At 33.5% G+C, this 23,258-nt stretch overlaps 1 protein-coding gene across 1 annotated transcript in view; it reads right to left on the bottom strand.

The window, feature by feature from the left end:
* Nucleotides 1-23,258, bottom strand: part of LOC114329820 (fatty acid synthase-like) — a 164,881-nt gene that overhangs the window by 114,050 nt on the left and 27,573 nt on the right. Inside the window, exons 2-5 of the mRNA XM_050646366.1 lie at nucleotides 14,267-14,401; nucleotides 10,263-10,433; nucleotides 3,413-3,620; nucleotides 692-895 (exon numbers count right to left, since the gene is read on the bottom strand). Of these exons, the coding sequence (XP_050502323.1) occupies nucleotides 692-895; nucleotides 3,413-3,620; nucleotides 10,263-10,433; nucleotides 14,267-14,393 (710 nt within the window). The 5' untranslated portion in view covers nucleotides 14,394-14,401. The remainder of the gene's footprint in view (nucleotides 1-691; nucleotides 896-3,412; nucleotides 3,621-10,262; nucleotides 10,434-14,266; nucleotides 14,402-23,258) is intronic.

The following is a 23,258-nucleotide window of genomic DNA, read 5'->3' as shown; positions in this document are numbered from 1 at the left end:
CTAGCAATTAATTCCTCATTAACAATAATATTACAAATTACATATTCCCGCACACTTTCTATAAGAAGTTCGTCATCCAATGTTGCGTTTATTAAAAATCAGACCTGTACTTTTTAATGCATAAAATACTACTAAAAGCTAAAAATCACAGCCCACTCCCAGCAAAAATACACAACGGCATCGGAACGTTAGGCGGTTTTTGCCTATGCTATAATTCTCCTCCGAAGCCGAGACGATCTGACCGTTCCGAGTCGAACGTTCTTAAGCGGTGCGCGGTGGCTCATTTCTTTCCATGTATAGCAAAATCTGCCGACTGTTCTTAGCCGACCCGACCGGTCTATGCCGATTCAGTGCGCGGGCTCCTTTAGCGTACCTTCCGCACTTCTTTTGATGCTCTCTCTTTCTAGCACATTGTATTGAGAAACTAACATGAAATGGATTGGGGGTATAGGCACGGTAGGGGAGGACTAGTGTCACAGCTTTACTATATGTAAGAGTGAAAAACAGCACTGATTCAAAAAAGAAGATGGTGTCATCACTTCGCTCAACATGACACTCTCTCTATTAATATAATAAAGAGGGAAAAGTCTATGCTCGACTCGACATACGAATTGTGTCTATGATACTTGATTTTCGCATTATGCTTGATGTTTTATGGTAAAAAAATAAGTTAAAAATGGTTTTTAGTTACCTCGAAAATTGAAGGGAGATGAAGGGATGGATAACCATATTGCCTCCAGCCACAATAGCACTGTCTATCATACCACTCCTCAAATCTCTGTAAGCGTTTTCTAAAGCGAACAACGAACTGCTACACGCTGTATCTGCTACAATTGAAGGACCTTTAAGCTTTAGGAAATAACTTATTCTTTGAGCGACCGCCGATCGGATACACCTAGAAAATGTTATATTGTGATAGTTAAAACAAATAAGACATTTAAATAAATATATCGATCACATTTGTAGTAAGATAAATACAAGACTTTTTAATTCTGAAAATTACATATAAATATTAATTCACTATCTTTATCTTACACTTTTTGGTATTCAAATGTAAACGGTCCCAACTAAATGATACTGAGCCACGGAAATAAGACTTGAGATTACATAGATAACAAAGTTATGGATAAGTTAATCAATTTAGATATTGGATTTAAATTTTTTTTCTTCTTACTATAACAATTGTAGCATTACAAATTTCTGCTACAATGTTTTTGTTTTAAGAACCCGTCTAAATATCTATTTTTCGAATTTATTTTATGAAGGAATTTACCATAAATATTCTGAACCGCCCCTGCTTTTGAGTATTACAGATTATTGCATAACATTCAAAAAAGTTAGGAAATTTCCTGTTTATTTGTGTAACCATTTGTCATTCTAGAAGGATTCGTTAAAAAGTCCCGAGTATATTTCCTTTTATTTTGAGCGCGAAGCATCCTTTGTTACTATTGGCTTGAATTTTGAAAGATCGTTGAGTTGTCTCGAATGATTGGTCAACATCTTCGGTCGGACGATCGAGGAGAAATGCATCGGCTTGACGCGCGAGAGACATGACGATGAAAGAGTTAGTTCTAAAAGCATGTTTGTAAGGTAAACATCGCTTCATGTGATAGAACTCACAGACTCGCAGATAATTGCATTTACCGGCTCAAGTTGGCTTTTTTCGTTATGGTAAACGAAGTGAAGGACTTGCAATTTGTCCTGTAAATATTATGGAATACTGGTACAAAATTTCACTCCATTGTTGGATATATTTATGTGAAAATCGAGTATACCGTATTGTGACGTAGTTATGCCGGTAAAGAAGTGCGCGGTTCCTGTCTTTTGTGTAGCTGTTGCTTTTTTTATGATGTTATGGTCATGTTCCTGTATTCAATTCCTGATTCCCGGATGAGATTTCGGATTTGGTATCAACTTTATCCTGTTTTCTGTTTCGTTATGAATCGAATGCCTCCCCTTTTGTCCTGGATGAAAAATTTTTGAACAAGTTTTTGAAGTGTGGCGTGTGACGATGGGATTTTTTTTTTAAGATAAGGTATGAAATAATATTTGTTTTTGATTAAATTCCAAGTGGATATTAATTTGGTAAAAGTTTTAAATATTTTAATAGTTTGTTTTCAACATAGAATCTAATGAAAGTTTTATGTAAATTAGATAGAATAGCAGTGACATTTGACAGCCATAAGTCAATTTTTGTTTAGAGATACACTGCTAAAAATAAGGTTAAGAATTGTAAAATCATATACGCTGTGAGCTCGTACGTAGAGGGGATATTTACAAATTCGCGAACGCCAGTAGTGACAAGTTTGTAAACGTTTACCGGAAATTTGACATAAAGTCAAAGTGATTAATTTAAAATTAAAATTAAAAACATTAATTATAAACAATATTAGTTGGTCAAAGCTGTGGTATATATTTTTACCTTAAATATACTTACGTTTTAAATACTGAATTTAAGTTTTTTTAATGTTCCGTAATATCTAATTATAAATAATCTATTATAATCTTAGCGCCATCTACACGATCATTGTCAAAGTATCCGAAGTAAGAAATTGATATTTTATCAATAGAACGTCAAAATGATTAGAAAAATCTTAAAAAAATCGATTACAATTTAATTACTTTTTTGCGTTGTAAATATTAAGCGATAACAATTAAATAATAAATTTAAAAATTACCGGTAAAAGTTGAATTAGTAACCGCTAGGAGCGACACCAGCGAAGCTCAGAGCGTATAGTTGTTTTTATTATTCATTTCCTGTCATAAGAATATTTTTTTTTAAATAAAAATAAAGTCTAAAGGTTTGAAATAAATGTTTTAAAAATGTACCTATTTTATTTTGTGTAACCTTTTTTTTGGAAAGTTATTAACCAGATGTGTAATACAAGTGAAATAAGTTTTAGAGTAACAAAAAAAAAAAGGAATATGGCATAGATGCCATAGGATGGTAAATAATAGCCTCGTTTGACCCAACAGAGGAATCTCAGATGAATGTCTCCCATTTGGTACCCGTAAGTACTGTAACGTGTCGCAGTAAGTACCCAATATATGTATCGGAGGATTTTTCAAACGGCGTCCAAATTTCTTTAAATAGTACCAAAGTCCTCAAGTCTGTGTAAGTATCCTGTGTTTATTTGGTTATGGTAGTTAGTCTTCTTTAAACCCTCTTACCCCCCACTAACGATTCCACGACCTGCCACCGCACAACCCATGAGCTGCCGTTCGCAAAGAAGCTTTATGTGTCTGTTCCTTCTACTAGCCCCATTTCGACCCCCCAGTATCTAAGTATTTAGTTCTATCCCTGATCCCATCCGAGCAGACATGTTAAAACGCTTCACAATTGGCGCCCAACGTGGAACACCAAGTTTTCTGAAAAAAAAAATCCCAAAGAAAAATTCGTTTTATAACATACCCAGTAAAACCCCATCTTGGGGATGGTCCAATATGGTCAACCAATATACTTTTCTCAGTTTCGTTGAAACAAGTACCAACATACACGCCTGTATTGGTTCCTTCAAAGTCTTCCAAATTCATACCTGCGTCAAAAATCGCTTCAACGGTTTTTTCAAGAAGCATTCTGCCTATCGAATCTTGGGATTCCCCTTGTTGTCGATGAATACCTAAAATAAAAATTTCATGACAATTAAAGAAATAAGACGTTTTTGAAGTTATATTACTTGATGCGCGATTGGGAAAAATGTTGAGAGCGAATTTTTACGATGCGCGCGCATACCGACAGAAAAAAACGACGGTCTGAAGTTGGTTGCTAAATTTTCCATGAGTTACGTATCGGTGTAAATTAAACAGTGTGATAAATAACAAAAATATATTGATGTTTATGATGTAGATATTTATTGATAATTTATTAGTAAATGAGCAATATTTTTACTTTTTCGAAAATTTTGGGGGGAGGTCTATTGATTTCCCCCAAATTTTAGTATGTTGTTGTCCTACAAGAAAAATGGCCCTCTGAATTTTTTCAGATTTTTTTGAGCTTAGGCGGCCATTTTGTGAGCTTTAAAAAAACCAAAAATTTTAACACTTTTTGAAGAATTTTTTTCAAGGGTCTCTCTTCACAGAAAATCATTTTGAAAACGTCATACTTTATCTACTGATGTCTACTTTTAACTTGAATTTTTTCAACTCTTGTCAAACGTCAAGGCGCCATTTTGGTAAAAATTAAAGTAGACCCACCTTGTAGCCAAAATGACCATATTCAAACGGCTATAAAACAGCTTTTAGGCAACGCAGCTATACTTAGGTAGCAACTAGTCGAAAAATCTAAAAAACGTCTATAATTTTGTTTTATAAAGTTTTTTTCGTGCTTCACAACTTTTCAAGCTACGGTCGTTTAAAAAGTGCTCTTTTTACAAAAAACGCGTATTTTCGCATCTTCAAAGAGCTGCAACTTTTTTCTGCCAACTTAGAAATGCCCAAAAATTTTTTTGACAGTAGTTTTTAACATATATATAAGCTCCCGAAGGAATTTATTTGGCTATTTGCTTTTAAATCCTTCATCTGAACCTCTAAAAAATCGCGAATTTTGATACCTTTGTGAGCTAATATACCTTAACCTTTTGACCTACCCCGCTAAAGCAGGGGCTATTTATTCCCTCCATACATCATGAATTATGAAAGTATAAAAAAACACCTTTATTTTAAGCTCTGAAAGAAGTTCCTACCGTTTACGAAACCAAAGTTATGACAATTTTAAAATTTAATTATGTGAGGCCGTTCCTGTATGAAAATATTAATCACTGTTTTTGGCTCCGGAAAATATTTTCTTAGATTTTTTGGATCATTCTAAACAAAAAAGGTCTCTTCTCATTTTTCTCTAAAGTTGATAGTTTTCGAGTTAAAAGTGGTGTAAAACTGAAAAATGCGAAAATACGCATTTTCTAGGCTTGAAAATTCATAATATACATTCCAATTTTTTAGGTTGCTAACTGCCTACATTGAAGTTTAAATACTCAGTTTTAAGATTCTGGTGAGAAATCTGGCCTTGTTTTAATATAGACCGTTGTTTTTTAATTATTTATTATTACGAGAATGGGAGCGGCGGCTTAATATACGAGGAGACGCGAATAATTAACAATTAAAAAACAACACTCTGTATTAAAATAGGCCTCCATTTTTTACCAGAATCTTAAAACTGAATATTTAATCTTCAATTTAGGCACTTGTCAACCTCAAAAATGATAACTTACTTATATAAGTTTCCAAGCCTCGAAAATACAAATTTTCGACTTTTTTAGAAATAAATCTATTTTTAGAGGTTCAGTCGAAGGATCTAAAAGCAAATAGCCAAAGAAATTTCCAATATTTGTTAAAAACTACCGTCAAAAATTTTTTTGTGCAATTCGAAGTTGGCAGTAAAAAGTTGCACCTCTTTGAAAATGCGAAAATACGCGTTTTTTGTAAAAAGAACACTTTTTAAACGACCCTACCTTGAAAAGTTGTGAAGCACGAAAAAAACTTTATAAAACAAAATTGTAGACGTTTTTTAGATCTTTCGACTAGTTACTACCTAAGTATAGCTGCGTTACTTAAAAGCTGTTTTATAGCTGTTTGAATATGGTCATTTTTGCTAAAAGGTGGGTCTACTTTAATTTTTACCAAAATGGCGCCTTGACGTTTGACAGGAGTTGAAAAAATTCAAGTTAAAAGTAGACATCAGTAGATAAAGTATGACGTTTTCAAAATAATTTTCTGCGAAGAGGGACCCTTGAAAAAAATTCTTTAAAAAATGTTAAAATTGTTATTTTTTGTTTTTTTAAGGCTCACAAAATGGCCGCCTGAGCTTAAAAAATCTGAAAAAATTCAGAGAGCCATTTTTCTTGTAGGACAACAACATACTAAAATTTGGGGGAAATCGGTAGACCTCCCCCCAAAATTTTCGAAAAAGTAACAATATTGCTCAAATATAATTATTTATTTTGAATATTGGTGGTAAAAGTGGATTTGATACACTGTTCTAAGTGTATTTATATATTTAAGGTTATCTGTCGGTATGTATAATTTATTTACATTGTAAATTATGAGTCAACATTAAGAAAACTGAAGCCATGTGTATTGGAGGGACAAAGCAGTCCATTACATTAGACGATGGGGTAGAAATTAAACACTGTGATGAATACAAGTACCTGGGCATGAATATGACTCAAGATGGAACACTCGATACTGCTATAAAAGACAGAAATAGAAATATACAGGGTAGAAAATCCATATCCATGATAGATGGCATTCTATGGGACCAAAAAATATACAGTACTTTTTCGATAAGCTAGTGTTTATCGAGATATTTTGAATATTTGTCGAATCCACCACATATTTGTATATGGTTAAGTACGATTATAGAGAGCTGTTAATAATCTGAAAATTTATGTATAATTTACATTATTAGGTATATTTTGAAAAAGAAGCCACATCTCGATAAAATGTGACTTATCAAAAAAAGACTAAGGGACAAAAAAGTTTTAACAACACTTTGTTTACCTAATGGTGCTACAATAATATAGTCTAAGAGCTAGTGAACCCTCCGACTAACGGTCGTCCTGTAAAGCTAGAAATTTTTCTAGTGATAATTCATAGCACATCAAGGCTAAAAACCATGACCTGGCAGGCCTCAGCGGTGCACGCGTATCTACCAGGTGAATCGAAAAGTGCAAATTTAGGGGGTAAAATAAACTTTCTCCTGTAAGGATTAAATTTAAGTATGTGTTTGAGTAAGTCATTTAGAAGAAATGTGTACAATGACAGGCGATTCTGAAGAGCATAAGACCTTGCCAGGCGAGGGGAAAGATTAGGGGTTTTTCCTAAAATTATTCTTTTTGCATCGAACAAATTTTTTTTAGGTTTTTTGAATAATTCCAAACAGGAAAGGTGATTAGTGATTTTTCTCTTAAGTTAATAGTTTTTGTTATATAAGCGATTGAAAATTTTGAAAATTGCGAAATCGGCCATTTTTAACCCTAAATCGGACATTTCTCTAAATATTTCAAAGTTGCCAAGGTAGGTAGATATTCTTTAAACATTGATTGATGAAATCCCAAAGAGTATTTTTTAATACAATGTCGGAAACGCCTTTGTTTTTTAATTGCTAATCAAGCGGGCGCGACACTGTGGTATAAGTGAGGACGTTTGAGTTGGCATAAATTCATTATCTCGAGAATGGGCAAATTTCAAGAGAAATCCTTAGACAGGTCGATTTTTATTTTTAAATTAGGACTTTTTGGCATATATCTAATAGTAGTGACGTCATCCATCTGAGCGTGATGACGTAATCGATGATTTTTTTAAATGAGAGTAGGGGTTGTGTGATAGCTCATTTGAAAGGTTATTTAATTCTCTATTCACTAATATAAACATTACCATAATTATATGTGCCTCCTGATGAGAGACTAATAAGTTTCGAAACCGGTAGAGGTGCTTGCTGCACTCTCTGATTGAACTGGAATAATGATGCGGCTGTAGTTTCGTGTTGCAACGAAATTGAAAATGGTTATTCATTTTTGATTTATGTTTACTCCCATTGGAGTACGAGGGGAACCATTCTCGTTGGAACTTTACCGCGCTGAGCAGATGGGACGTGAATTATAAATTGTAAAATTCCCTCATCTTCCTTAGTCTCAGCATCCGTTATGGCTTGCAAATTGTAGAAGCCTCGGAGGTGTTACCAGAGAAGGTTCCCATTGTTTTCAGTCTGGTAGGATGTAGAATGACTTTTTTGATGTTGTTTTATGTGCTATTAGATTGAAAACTTAGTTTTTTGATAGCAGTTGCCGCTAGGGCATCCCTGCCATTTCTTTCGTTGTGCCTCCTGATGAGAGACTAATAAGTTTCGAAACCGGTAGAGGTGCTTGCTGCACTCTCTGATTGAACTGGAATAATGATGCGGCTGTAGTTTCGTGTTGCAACGAAATTGAAAATGGTTATTCATTTTTGATTACCATAATTATTTATACAGGGTGTACAAAATTTTTTTTTATTAAATTAACTTATATTAAATTTGACAAATAGAAGAAAAATTTTTTTTGTACACCCTGTATAAATAATTATGTTAATGTTTACATTACTGAATAGAGAATTAAATAACCTTTAAAATGAGCTATCACACAACTCCTACTCTCATTTAAAAAAATCATCAATTACGTCATCACGCTCAGATGGATGACGTCACTAGTATTACATATATGCCAAAAAGTCCTAATTTAAAAATAAAAATCGACCTGTCTAAGGATTTCTCTTGAAATTTGCCCATTCTCGAGATAATGAATTTATGCAAACTCAAACTTCCTCACTTATACTACAGTGACGCGCCCGCTTGATTAGCAATTAAAAAAACAAAGGGGTTTTCGATATTTTATTGCAAATAACTCTTCGGGATTTCATCAATCAATGTTTAAAGAATATCTACGTACCTTGGCAACATTGAAATTTTTAGATAAATGTCCGATTTAGGGTTAAAAATGGCCGATTTCTCAATTTTCAAAATTTTCAATCGCTTATATAACAAAAACTATTAACTTAAGACGTTTTCTGTTTGGAATGTATCAAAAAACCTAAAAAAAATTTGTTCGGTGCAAAAAGAATAATTTTAGGAAACACCCCTAATCTTTCCCCTCGCCTGGCAAGGTTTTATGCTCTTCATAATCGCCTGTCATTGTACACATTTCTTCTAAATGACTTACTCAAACACATAATTAAATTTAAACCTTACAGGAGAAAGTTTATTTTACCCCCTAAATTTGCACTTTTCGATTCACCTGGTAGATACACGTGCCCCGCTGAGGCCTGCCAGGTCATGGTTTTTAGCCTTGGTGTGCTATGAATTATCACTAGAAAAATTTCTAGCCTTACAGGACGACCGTTAGTCGGAGGGTTCACTAGCTCTTAGACTAATAGTTTTATTGGAACGTACACAAACATTTGGGGGGTTTAAAGGAACAAAACTCCCATAAAATTGTTATGTAAACATATTAAAAAAGAAGCCGCATCCCGATAAAAACTGGCTTATCTAAAAAATACCTAAAGACAAAAAAGTTTTAGAAACGTTGTGTTTAACTAATGGTACCACAATAATGAATAAATTGGAACGTACACAGGGCTTTGGGGGGTTTAAGGGAACAAAACCCCCATAAAATTTTTATGTGGTGGACAAATTTCACTATAATTTTGTTTTAAGATATTCTTGCCATAAGAATGGTACATGTCCGTTTTCAATAAAAAATCTCTAATGATTTTCGATATATTGAAAAAAATCGATTTTCATTTTGTAACTTCAAAGGGCTGTAACTTTTTTTATGAGCACTTTTGTACTAAAGTAAGTTAGGTTTAATCAAACTATTTTTGACCGCAGAATGTGTGGTATAATTTATGACCAATCTTTTCGGGACATCCTGTATAAAGCGAACAAACAGCACATATACACTACCATATTTACATAAAAGTGTTATCACATAATATCAGTATAGTTTCGCCACTGGAACAAGGAACAGAAAAAATATTACTATACTAAATTTAAATTCAAGATGCAGTAGAAATAAACAAACCAAGACGCGTTAAATGCTACTAGGAGCACTCCCGAATCATAATTTACAATGTATAAACTTTGGAAATCATTATTTGGGATTTACAAGGTATATAAATTGTAAAATATGATTCGAGAGATTCATTTTCATAAATTATGATTCGAGAGTACTCCTAGTAGCATTTAACGTGTCTTCGTTTGTTTATTTCTACTGCATCTTGATTGTAAATTTAGTATAGTAACAGAAATGAACTTATGGAGAAGAGCAGTAGGCAAATCAAGAAGAGATCGGATACCAAATGAGAGAATACGAAAATAATTGATGACATAAAAACAAAACAACTAATATGGTACGGTCATTTACTGAGAATGCCAGGTGACAGGATCCCTAAACAGATGTTGGCGTGGACACCACAAGCGAAAAGGAAAAGAGGAAGGCCAAGAAGAAGCTGGAGGGAGCGAATTGAAAAGGAACTAGCGGAAAGATAAATCCCTCCAGATCTATGGTTAAACAGAGAAGAATGGCGGTTAGGAGTCGGGAGGCGTCGGAGAACGCTGTAAACCGATAATACTACATAATATTTAATAAATACAATTATTTACAATAATTGCTCATAACCGTGCGAATGAGAATCATTCCTAAAAAACATTTTTAGCAGATGCCAGCCCCATCTTCTACAGGAATTTACAAACCTTCCTCTAATATTATATCAAAACTATATGCAAAACTTACCAAAAAATCCGGCATCGTACTTATTGATAACAGGAAGGGTACCAGAGCAGAGCGGTACTTCAGGATGCTTATAATCCCATCGTCTGTTAGGTAGTACCATGTTTACTTTATTAAACAAATTATATTGAAAGTGATAGATATCGGTAGAATTTGGAAACGTCCCGGACATACCTAAAATTTTAAGTTTCGTGATATAAAATATAGTATATGATAATATAAAGGCTGCTAACAAATGCTGCTCCAGCTGCTAGATTGTTCTGATATAGCGTAAATTAGAAATAATAATAGCATATTGTGAGCTCAACGTTAGCTATTCTTTATAAAATAATCTATGTTATAGCTGTCGCTTGGAAAAGCCAAGTTCTATATAGCTATGAATTGAAACGCCAAATATTTATGGCCCAGCAAGAAAAATAATATATTATTAAACCGTTTTGTTTATGGTCATGAAAGTAGATGGCACTTTTGTAGCTAACCACTTGAAGTGAGAAATAGCAGGACACATTCACTGGCCGTTCCGAGTATGATGCGATGGTCGTAGCTATGATAATAAACAGAGGAATGCCCTCTAGGAATTTTCTGTAATCTCAGTAGGACATTTGACTGTGTTAACCATCTCTTATTAACAGCTACATCAAAAGAATATGCGATAAAAGATTCTAGCTTTTCTTGAATCTATTCATACTTGTAAAATGAAGTTGTTGGTTTGTAAACGAGAATGATATTTCACTACTGACAATTGATGATATAGTCGGTTCGCTAAACTCAGACACAACTTGCTAGTGATTTTAGTAAGTAATTTTGCCAATTTTTTAAAATCGGTAAAAAAATAATTGCTAAATAGCTAATAATTACTAAACAGTTAGTAATTTTGCGAAATTTGGCAAAATTGGTAAAAAAAAAAATTACCTACTAAAATCACTAGCCAGTTTTGTCTGAGTTTAGCGAACCGACTATAAATATAAATTACTTATATTAATGAAATATCGGTTTAAAATAACCATTATGTTCTGGTTAATATAATAGTCCAAGTAATGAAGCTTAAAATAGGACAAAACCTCGCAATTTTTACAAAATGGATCGATTTGCTTGAAAATTTGAAAATACGTAGTGGATAGTCGAAGGATCAAAATCTATATAGTCCCAAAAGGCGCTTTTACCATGGGGGTGGTTGCCATCTCATCTCGGGGGCGGAAAGTTTTATTATATTTTGACCGCAACAGTTGGTAAAAACATTCATTATAAGCAAAAAACGTTCTATACATTTTTTTTGATAACATTAATAAGTAGTTTTCGATTTATTCGCTATCGAAAGTGTTAGTTTTATATTGAAAAAATCAAGTGTTTAATCAGTTTTCTGCTAATAACTCAAAAAGTTTTCGTTTACTCACAACTTTACTTAACAAAAATGTACCTTTTAAAAAATAAACAAAACCGTTTTTTTATTTTCTTTAAGACCAATAGTAATCGAGCTATACTTTATTATATGTTGACTCTTCTTCGTCAAATGCTAAATATTGTATTTTCAAAGTCAAAGACGGGAAAACTATGCATTTTCCGAGGATAACTTGTTGAAACTAATTTAAAAATATATATCTCTAGAAATAAAAAAAATCTCTAGCTAAAAAAATTAAGTGACTTATAACGAAAAGAATGTCAGTCGTTATTTTTTTCAGCAAAAAAGTGATCGTAAACAACCCCCTAATCACCATTTAATTAAAATTTGTCATTCACCTGATTTGGTTTTCTTGATTTATGTATTATTAATAGGTTCTAGAAGTTTGATCGGCTTAAGATGCTTAGTATTTAAAAAAATGGAGTTAAAAGCGAATAACGAGTTTTTGAAGTTTGTTAAAAAATGCTCTTTTCTTCAGAATAGAAAGATTAGCATCAGAGATACCTTGGTTTAATTTAATAATAACCTATAAATAACCTATTTAAATAACCTATTTAATTTCCAAGCACTTGGTTTGCAAAAAATTTTTTTACGGCAAAAATTGAGTGAGCTATTGACAATTAAAACTTGTAATATCATGCAAAAACCACCTTTACCAACCCTTTCAATGCCACCTCTTTTTGTGACTGAGAATTTTAATCAATTACTTTTAATGGGAAATAAGCCACACTTTTACCACCAAAAAAATGATTTTATTAACGTTTCAACGCCCAAGTCGGGTGTCGTTGTCAAAATACAAAATAATACTAATAAACAAAAATGTTGTTGCTAAGTAAAAAATTCTTCTAATAATTTATTTAATCTGACTCATTTATATCGGTAATTCAGACATGTATTATACATTTTTAAGTAGAAGACTTTAAAATGATATTGCCAATATTGATGAGTTGCGTTCCTAGGACGACTTTACTAAAAGATAGTTCATTTGATTATATGAAATCGACCCAACTCAAGAATATCCGCGACAAAAAATCATAGCATGTGATCTGTCTTTAAAAAGACAACCAAATGCAACGGTGGCAGTAAAATTCTCGCGTGAGAGATTCCATAGTAAATCACGAGGGAAAACCAGGAAAAAAACCTCGTGATACTATCCCGACATCGTAAGTATTTGTGCTTACTATGGAGTCTCTAACGCGAGAATTTTACTGCCACCGTTGCATTTGGTTGTCTTTTTAAAGACAGATCACATGCTATGATTTTTTGTGGCGGATATTCTTGAGTTGGGCCGATTTCATGTAATCAAATGAACTATCTTTTAGTAAAGTCGTCCAAGGAACGCAACTCATCAATATTGGCAATATCATTTTAAAGTCTTCTGTTTTAAAATGTATAATACATGTCTGAATTGCCGATATAAATGAGTCAGATTAAATAAATTATTAGAAGAATTTTTTACTAAGCAACAACATTTTTGTTTATTAGTATTATTTTGTATTTATTAGTATTATTTTGTATTTTGACAACGACACCCGACTTGGGCGTCGAAACGTTAATAAAATAATTTTTTTGGTAAAAGTGTGGCTTATTTCCCATTAAAAGTAATTGATTATAAAAATGCCACAAGAAAATAGCTTCAGAACAACATTGAGAATTTTAAAAGGATTTAATATTAATAGCCTTATAGATCTTGTAAAAACCTAAAATATTATTTTTTAATGAACTTTCTAAGATAAAAAATTAAAAGTTACGTTTAAAAAATCAATATTTTTTTTTGAAAAAAAAAAGGAAAAATCCAATTGGACGTATAATAATATAAGTTAGCGGTATTTTTAGTCATTGGCCTTATTTATTCTTCTTTACTTATGTATTATTAATAGTTTCTAGAAGTTTGACTGGCATAGAATGATTAGTTTTAAAAAAACTGAAGTTTAAAGCGAATAACGAATGTTTGCACTTTGGTAAAAATTGCCATTTTCTTCAGAATAGAAAGATTAGCATCAGAGATACGAAAAAATGTTTAAATATAAAATTGCAGGTAATTTAATTCCCAAGAACATGGTTTAATAAAATTTGTTCTACGACAAAAATTGAGTGAATCGTAAATAAATAAAACAACCAAAAACATTGATTTTTTAGATATAAAACTAACAATTGCGAGAGAGAATAATCAAAAACTATTAATTTTATCAAAAAAATGTATAGGACATTTTTTGCGTAGAATGAATATTTTTATTAACTTTTGCGGTCAAAATATAATAAAAAATATTTCCACCCCCCGAGATGGGGTGGCAACCACCTCCATGGTAAAAGCGCCTTTCGGCATCATATAGATTTTGATCCTTGCACTATCCACTACTTATTCTCAAATTTTCAAGCAAATTGATCCATTCTGTAAAAATTGCGAGGTGGAAAGCTTTGGTTCCTGGACTATAATGTCTATCTATATAAAATGTAAAATACTCACATTTTGGATATGTGTAACATTCCTAATCCCTTTATTTTTATTTGTACATCACTACAATGTACGTAATTCTATCAAACATGGAAACACATTACTTGTCCAATACCTTTCTCTAATTTTGGATTTATTAAATATTATACGTACCTGAAATAACGATTTCTTCTCCAGGGGGAGGATGTGAAAATAATTTTCCCTGTATATAATTATAGTCCACATTTTCAGTCGAATTTTTTTGATCCAAATTGAGATTTTCTTCATTTTCTACACCCATTTTAGATCCTAAAATAAAAATAATATATTTCCAATCCACTTCGATCTAAACAATAGAAAATACAATTTGTTTTTTGCCTTTTTGTAACACTTACATTTAATTAATATACAGGGTGATTTATTAGTAGGGTAAAGCTCAATAGCTCCGCTATAGTAATAGATAGCAATAAAAGTTAATAACAAAAATTTTATCCATCTTTGAGCTTCATATTACAAAATTAGTTAGAATGTTACAGGGTGATCGATAACACAGTGGCAGACCTAACTTATGTTTTTTTAAATGGAACACCCTATATTTTATTTTATATTCGAAATCCTGTTAACTTCTCCATCACAAAAATATAAAGGTTTGTAATGTTACACACGGTATTTACAAAGTTATAACCAATTTTTTATGAAAATCGTAACAAGTTCAACTCCCGGTATAAATAAAAATAAGCACAACAGCAATGGTTTATTAATGCCATATTTTTTATTTATTGTCAAAATTTTGAGAATTATTGATATTGCTAATTTTCTTTATATCAAATACAGGGTGAGTCAAAACGCAAGTACATTATTTTCTCAGTAATGTTAAACGGAACACCCTGTATTTTATATCATTATTGAAAAGCAACATTAACATACTTTAATTTTTATATTCCCTATGCCCAAATTTATTAGTTTTCGAGATATTTTTATTTTCATAGACAATTATTTTAGGTGTTTAAATTTATCTAAATTTTAAGTAAGCCATGACTGAATTGACAATTGAAGATTACCGATTATCAATCAGGTAATGAATGTAACACTGTAGCAAATAAAGAAATAAAAATAATTTATTAGTAATACATTTTACAAACAAAAACACAACCACTACATGCAACATTTTTGAAACAATTAAAAACTATTTTTGTTTATGTAAATGCAACAAATAAACAAAGAAAATTAGTAATAAATTTTACAAAAAAACACACAAACACAAAATACAATATTTTGTGAAGACAATTAAACACTACTTTTGTATGTAAATGTAACAATATAACAAATAAAGAACGAAACATATGATCAGTAATACATTTTGCAAAAAAAATGTTTGAAAAAATTAGAAGCTACTTTTAATAAAATATTTTTAATATTTAATTACATAAGGTGTTCAAAATTATCTCCCAACACATTTATGTACGCCTAAAAACGATCATTGAATGAGCTACTTACTCTACGGAGCATTTGTAAATTAACACATCGAAATACACTTTGTATTCTATTTTTCATCTCATCCCTTGTTGTTGGAGGTATTTTATAAACTTCATTATTAACGTAACCCCAAAAAAATGAGTCCAGTTTATTAAATTCTGGTGATTTGGGTGGCCACGCTACTGGTCCATTGAAAAATGAAAATATCTCGAAAACTAATAAATTTAGACATAGGGAATGTTACCTAAAAATTAAAGTACGGAATGGTAGTTTTCAATAGTGATATAAAATAGAGGGTGTTCCATTTAAAATTGCTGAGAAAATAATGTACTTGCGTTTTGACTCAGCCTGTATTTGATATCAAGAAAATTAGCAATATCAACCATTCTTCAAAATTTTGACAATACTTTAAAAAATATGGCATTAATAAACCATTGTTGTTTTGCTTATTTTTATTTATACAGGGAGTTGAACTTGTTACGGTTTTCATATAGAATTGCTTATAACTTTGTAAATACCCTATATAACATAACAAACCTCTATATTTTTGTGATGGAAAAGTTAACAGGATTTTGAATTTAAAATAAAATATAGGGTGTTCCATTTAAAAAAACATAAGTTTGGTCTGCCACTGTGTTATCGAACACCCTGTAACATTCTAACAAATTTTGTAATGGGCTCAAAGGTGGCCAAAATTTTTGTTATTAATTTTTATTGCTATCTATTACTATAGCGGAGCTATTGAGCTTTATCCTACTAATCAATCACCCTGTAGAACTAAGATCAAATATAGAACTAAGATCAAATGTTTGTGGCTGGGCGTGTGGATCGAGCGTGGAAAAGTTACACCGTCCTGAAACACCACTTCAAACATGAGTTTAGTGATTAAGAACGGTTAAACCGTTTATAAGTTATCGAGCTCCAAAATTATAATCCACTTATAACTATTATCGCCGAAACGATCTATGTAGTGGTTACAACGCTAAACTTGTGATCAGTCAATCTTGAGTTCACTTGCCAGCTATCCCAATATAATATAATATAATTTTTTCAATCTAATCCAAAAATAAGAGACCACTAGTGTCCATTCGATAGATACGAAAAATATTGGTATATATTATAAAAGGTATATACAAGGTGTGCAGAAACTCTACCGACAAACGAAGACAGGAGATTCCTCAGATAATTTTAAGACAATTTAACCAAATTCATCTAGTCCGAAAGTGTTGTTACGTTTAAATTCTGTGCAAAAGCACAAATATAATTTGTCATAAATATAAATTAAATATTTACTGTACTGGCCTAACGTCTTTTGTGTTATTGGTCGTAAAGGTATAATTGTATCAGTATGGCCAAATACGTTTCTGGTGGTATTAAATAGTAATTAGTAACTAATTATTTACGTGTATTTTGGCCCTACCTGTAGGCAACACACATTGTTTTATATATTTATGTATTAGATTTTTAAATGAGCCGCTTATCCATTAGGGCTAATTGATTTAAGCATTGGCGACACTGTTGTGGAAGCCGAAGAATTTCCTTCGGTAGAGGAGGTCCGAGGGGACATTTTTGGAATGTGTTAGTGAGACATGGTGGAAGGCAAAGTTTGAAAAGGGCGTGATAGCAAATATTCTGGATGAATCCTACCTCGTGCTGAGGGATATTATTGCACACCCCTCTATAAGGGCTACCTATTGTGTTGAGTGTTCCTAGGTCAGCCTATCCTCAAGGGATAAAGTTATTTGTCATCTCCTGCCGGTCTGATGTCCCGTTGACTATATTGGACTCCTGGACTATATGGGAATTTGGAAGTTTTCGAAGATATTGTGAATTGTATAAAAACCCCAGTTCAATCATTGGTGTAATTTGCTGGGTAAGTTATGTATATTTTTTTGTATTAATTTTTTTTGGTTGTCATCATTCTATTTTTTTATGTCATTTTTTTGGTTTAGCTTTCTTCTTGAAAGTTATTTAAATAATAGGTAATTAAAGAATGGTTTTTGGATATAAACTTTCTAGTTTCAATGAATTCTTAGTTACTACAATTTTGTAAAAAAAGTTTAATTGGGGGAAGCTTATATTTTATGAAATAAAAAAAAACATTTTTCTGATTTCTCCGTGTTGTTTTAGGGTTTTTTTTTCTGATCCGGGTTTGAAGAATTATTTTTGTGTTGGGTATGAAGAATCATTTTTATTTCCTGGTATAAAGAATTATTTCTATTTCCTGGTATGCAGAGCATTTTCTACCTATTTTTGCTGGTAGAGGAACTTGTAAGCAGAATTGTCTTTCATGGTATAGGGACTTTTCCTCTCTATAAATGGACTTTTGATTTCGTGTACGTTGATATTTCCTACTGAACATATCTTACGTGGACATGTGGAAATCCTACCGGCTTTCCGTAAAGGCCATATCGACGGCGGAGGAAGAAATGCTATGTTATTAAATTCAGATAAGTTTAGTTGTATGGTCGGACGGTAAGTTCTTATAAAAATTTTTATTTACTTGCCTGGTTTCAAGCAATATCTACTATCATTATTTAATATTAGGCCAGGTATTGACAACTATTTTAAATTAATTAATTGTAATTTGTGTAATTGATAGTATATTTAACCCTACATATATATGACATCAAATATTTATCCTGACGGTCCCATATCTGATCAGATACGCAGGGCTTGGTATTGCGTACATCTACACCTCTTCTTTAATTTTATTGTTACAGCGGAGAATAATATTATATAATATTTATTATTACAAAACTTACTTATGTTTTACAGGTTGTTTAATTTATATATTTTAATAGTGCTGAAAATATGTTATGCTTTACAGGGTGTTTAATTTATATTTTTAAAATGAGGAACTTAGGTACATGTTATTGTTAAATTTTATTAAAGTTTCTTTTTTATTTATTTTTTTTTGAAAAAGAGGTGCATTTGTTCGATTGGTATTTATTTATTATTTTGTTTGTTAGGACTTACCGATTCCGTTATTCCTTTCAATCATTTATTCATTTGTTTTACGTATTAGAAGAGTCAATACATGTTTGGTTTACTTTAAGGCTCGTTTTATTTCTTGTCTGTTCCTAAAATAAAACATTCATAGCCGAGGGGTAGTCCGTTGGAACGGACTGGCGCCCCTTATTACATCATATTTAGGTCTATAAAGAACTCCGACCCACTCCGCTGCCTGACAGGGTTCAGCTAGCCGGACATACCCCTATGTCCCCCCTTCTACTTGTAAGTAACTTGAAGGGTGGGGGGTGACATTTTTGGCGCCCAACGTGGGGCCATACAGCTTGTCGCATGTCGTTGTTAGTTATCTTGACTCTTCTATGTATAATTATAATATTCATTATAGTACTCGAATGTAGTTTTGATACTTCACTTGAGTAACCCATTGTGCCAATATTTTTGTGTCTGATTTGTGTGTTGTGGATAGATTTAAGTGCTGAATGATTTGTTAGATCTTATAGACATACATTTTTACTTGTTTGTCCAAGTTTTTTTAGTGATTTCTTGTTGCCCATTTTCTTAGCAATGTCAAGAAAGCTCCAAGTTAAGCGATTGAGTCAGGGTGAGCTGACTTATGAACTCAAAATTCGTGGAATTGCCACTGGTACGGTGGATAGTATGCGTAGTGAGCTATCCACTGCCCTTCGACTTGAAAGTAGTGGTGATAGTATAAAATATCCTGCTTATCCTTTTAAACCTGAAGAAGATGTTAAGGCTGTTCGTGATAAGTTACAAGTTTTGGGACCTTTGGTAGAAGCGTTTCGTGGCTCTAAAACTAGCAACGATTATTTGAAATATCAGTCAAAATTGTCTCATATCTTGAGTAGAATCGAGAACATTCCTGAGACTCAAGAAGAAAGGCCTGAATTTTTGGCTACGGCTTTTCGCCTGCTGGACTCTTTGCATCGTCAAGCAGAAGGAGACGAAAGGTTGGCTTCAGTGCCTACCCAAGTTGACTTCCTGGGTCCTAATCAAACGCAACAGTTTGCGGCAGCTATAGCTCAAACTTCGAGTCCTGTTACCCCCACTGCTCCTCAAACTTCTGCTACTTCTTCTTTTATTAAGCCTGTTCCTCCTAGTAAATGGAATCTTAAGTTTTCTGGCGATAAGAAGGGTATGTCGTTGAGTGCTTTTATCTCCCGAGTTGAAGAGCTGAGAGTGGCTAGGCATGTTTCGAAAGAAACCTTACTGGAATGTGGTATTGATTTGTTTAGTGGACGAGCTTACCAGTTTTATTTAGCATATAGGAGTCTAGTGAACAGTTGGGATGATTTTCTGGTATTGTTAAGGGAAGAATTTCTCTCCCCTAACTATAATGAGCATTTGTTTGATGAAATTCGCCGAAGGACCCAGGGTCCTGACGAATCAATGGGAATTTATTTGGCAGTGATGTCTGGGTATTTTAATAGGCTTACTTGCCCAGTCTCTGAGGATACGAAATTAAAGATTATTTTAAGAAACATAGCCCCTTTCTATCAAGACCAGCTGGCCTTGGTGGAAATAAACTCCTTAGCTGAACTGCGGGAGTACGGTAGAAAGTTAGAGGTTAAAAAAGAGGCAGTGGAAAGTTTCAGTTCTCCTGTTGGAAGAAGAAACGCCTCTATGAATTTTATGGAACCCGACCTCGCCTATGTTGAAGTATGCTCAACAAGTAGCGGGGATACTAGTCACACAACATCTAGTAGTAGACGTTCGAATATTCTGTCTACTCCAAAACCCATTATTTGTTTTAGATGTAATCAACCTGGCCATAGGGCTGCTGGTTGTTCTGAACCGAAGGGTAAAATGTTTTGTTATAGATGTAAAAAGGAAGGGTTCACAGTGAAAACCTGTCCTGTCTGCAATAAGAAGGAAAACTAGAACCATCTCACCTGAGTGATCGGATAGGGTGTGATGATGTGAGTAATTCGATCGATAAATTTAAGGTGATATTGGATTATGTGTTAGAAAATGTAGTAGGGGATGAAAGACCCTATTTAAGTATTGAAGTTTTGGGTAAGAAGATACTAGGATTGATGGATTCTGGTGCTTCCAGAACTATTATGGGTACGAAGGGACTAGCTTTTATTCAGGAGGTAGGACTGCATATGAATGCAAGCCGTACTGTCACTTGTACAGTTGCCAATGGACAACGAGTAAGCAGTGTTGGAACCGTTGAGTTACCTGTAGTATTGAGGGGTAACTTTCGGTTAATTGACGTATTGGTGATCCCAGAATTACCACATTTATTAATTTTAGGTACCGATTTTTGGCGTAGTATGGGTGTTGTGCCCGATCTTCGAAGAAATGAGTGGCATTTTTCTGATGAACCAGTGTTAATAAATACTGTTGAACAGATGCTCGGTAGAACTAAGTTGGCATCTTTAGAGAAAGATAGGTTACAAGCTGTTATTGACCGTAATGTGAAATTAATGGGTACAACCTTGGGTTGTACGGACAAAACAGAACATGTTATTGTTACAAATAGCCCACAGATTAAACAACGATATTATAGGGTTAATCCAGTAGTCCAAGCTCAAATTGATAAGGAACTTGATGAGATGCTTAGTCTAGGTGTGTTAGAGTCTTCTAATAGTGCTTGGGCTTCCCCAATCCTGCTTGTTAAAAAGAAAGACGGGACTTATAGATTTTGTGTGGATTTTAGGAGGTTGAATTCTGTCACTGTTAGAGATAGCTATCCTTTACCCCAGGTGTCCGACACTCTCGATAAGCTTCGTGATGCAAGGTTTTTGTCTAGTCTTGATGTTAAATCTGCTTATTGGCAAGTGCCGGTGGCCGAATCTTCCAGACAGTATACAGCTTTCACCGTTCCCAACCGTGGACTCTTTCAGTTCAAGCGGATGCCCTTTGGACTTCATAATGCTCCTGCAACCTGGCAAAGACTAATCGACAATGTTATAGGTCATGATTTGGAACCTTACGTTTTTGTATATTTGGATGATATCGTCATTGTAAGTCAGAGTTTTGAACAGCATTTAGCTACCTTAGAAGAAGTTTTTCGACGCCTTAGGGATGCTAACATTACTGTTAGCATGGATAAATGTCAATTTTGTCGTCCCGAATTGAAATATTTAGGTTATGTTGTAGATCGTAATGGTTTACATGTTGATCCTGATAAGGTAAAGGCAATGTTAGAGATTTCTGCTCCTACTAACGTGACTGAAGTTAGACGTGTTGTTGGAACCTTTTCTTGGTATAGAAGATTTGTGCCTGATTTTTCTTCTATTATTGCTCCGATTACTGCTTTACTTAAGAAAAAGGTTAAATTTGAATGGACAGATGAGTGTGATAGATCCTTTAAACGTTTGAAAGAATGTCTGATTGCTGCCCCTGTTTTGCGATGTCCCGATTACACAAAGCCGTTTGTAGTTCAAACAGATGCCTCGGGGTACGGAATTGGTGCTGTTCTTACTCAAACACATGAAGAGGGTGATTGTGTGATAGCTTACTTGAGTCGTTCTTTAACTCGTCAGGAACGCAATTATTCTACAACTGAGCGTGAATGTCTCGCAGTTTTATGGGCCGTTGAAAAACTGCGCCCTTATCTTGAAGGTGTGGCATTTAGTGTCATAACTGATCATTACAGTTTATTGTGGCTTCAGAATCTGAAGGATTTAAATGGTCGTTTGGCACGTTGGGCTGTTCGTCTTCAACAGTTTAATTTTAAGATTATCCATCGTAAGGGTAAGGACAATGTCGTTCCTGACATGTTATCTAGGTCTGTTCCTGTTGTTGATGCTTTGGAAGCTGAAGATGTTTCGGATTTTGTCGGTTTGGATTCTGATAAGTGGTATCAGAAAATGTTGTTGAGGGTTCGAGATAAGCCCTTACATTTTTGTAGTTGGAGGGAGTCAGATGGCAAGCTCTGGAAATATGTAGCTTCGCCATATCCTCCTTTGTCTCCATCTTCGGATTGTTGGAAGCTGGTCGTACCTAAAAAGGATAGGCCTCGGATTATTTCGAATTGTCATGAGCCACCCACTGCAGGACACGTTGGAGTGTTCAAAACATACTCGAAGATTGCAGAACGTTTTTATTGGCCAAAGATGAGGAGTGACGTCGCTAATTTCATTCGTCATTGTAACATTTGTGCTGAGTATAAAGTTTCTCAAGAACGCCCTACGGACAAAATGGTTTCTCATCCCAAGGTAGATCGTCCGTGGGAGTTAATCTCTATAGATTTAGTAGGACCTTTACCGAGGTCAAAGCAAGGTCATACTTTCATTTTGAATGTAACCGATTATTTGAGTAAATTTGTTCTTTTGTTCCCTCTTCGAAAAGCCACTGGTGATGCAGTTGTTAAGAAATTGGAGAATGACGTATTTTTGTTGTTTGGTGTTCCTAAGGTAATAATAAGCGACAACGGGCCACAATTCCGTTGTACACAATTTAAAAAGCTTGCTGATGCTTATGGTTGTAAGATCAAGTTTAGTGCAAATTATCATCCTAGGGCTAACCCCACTGAGAGGATGAACCGCACTATGAAGACAATGTTGGCCATGTATGTCTCTGATAATCATCAAACGTGGGATGTAAATCTTCACAAAATTGCTTGTGCCCTTAGGACTTCTGTGCACGAAACCACTAAATTGACTCCATATTTCATTAATTTCGGAAGAGATATGAAGTTATCTGGACAAGACTATTCTAATGTTTCGGTTCCTGAAGATGGTACTCA

The sequence above is a fragment of the Diabrotica virgifera genome, chromosome 3, assembly GCF_917563875.1.
Source record: "Diabrotica virgifera virgifera chromosome 3, PGI_DIABVI_V3a".
Classification (NCBI taxonomy): Eukaryota; Metazoa; Arthropoda; class Insecta; order Coleoptera; family Chrysomelidae; genus Diabrotica; species Diabrotica virgifera.
This window is presented reverse-complemented; position numbering and strand designations above follow the sequence as displayed.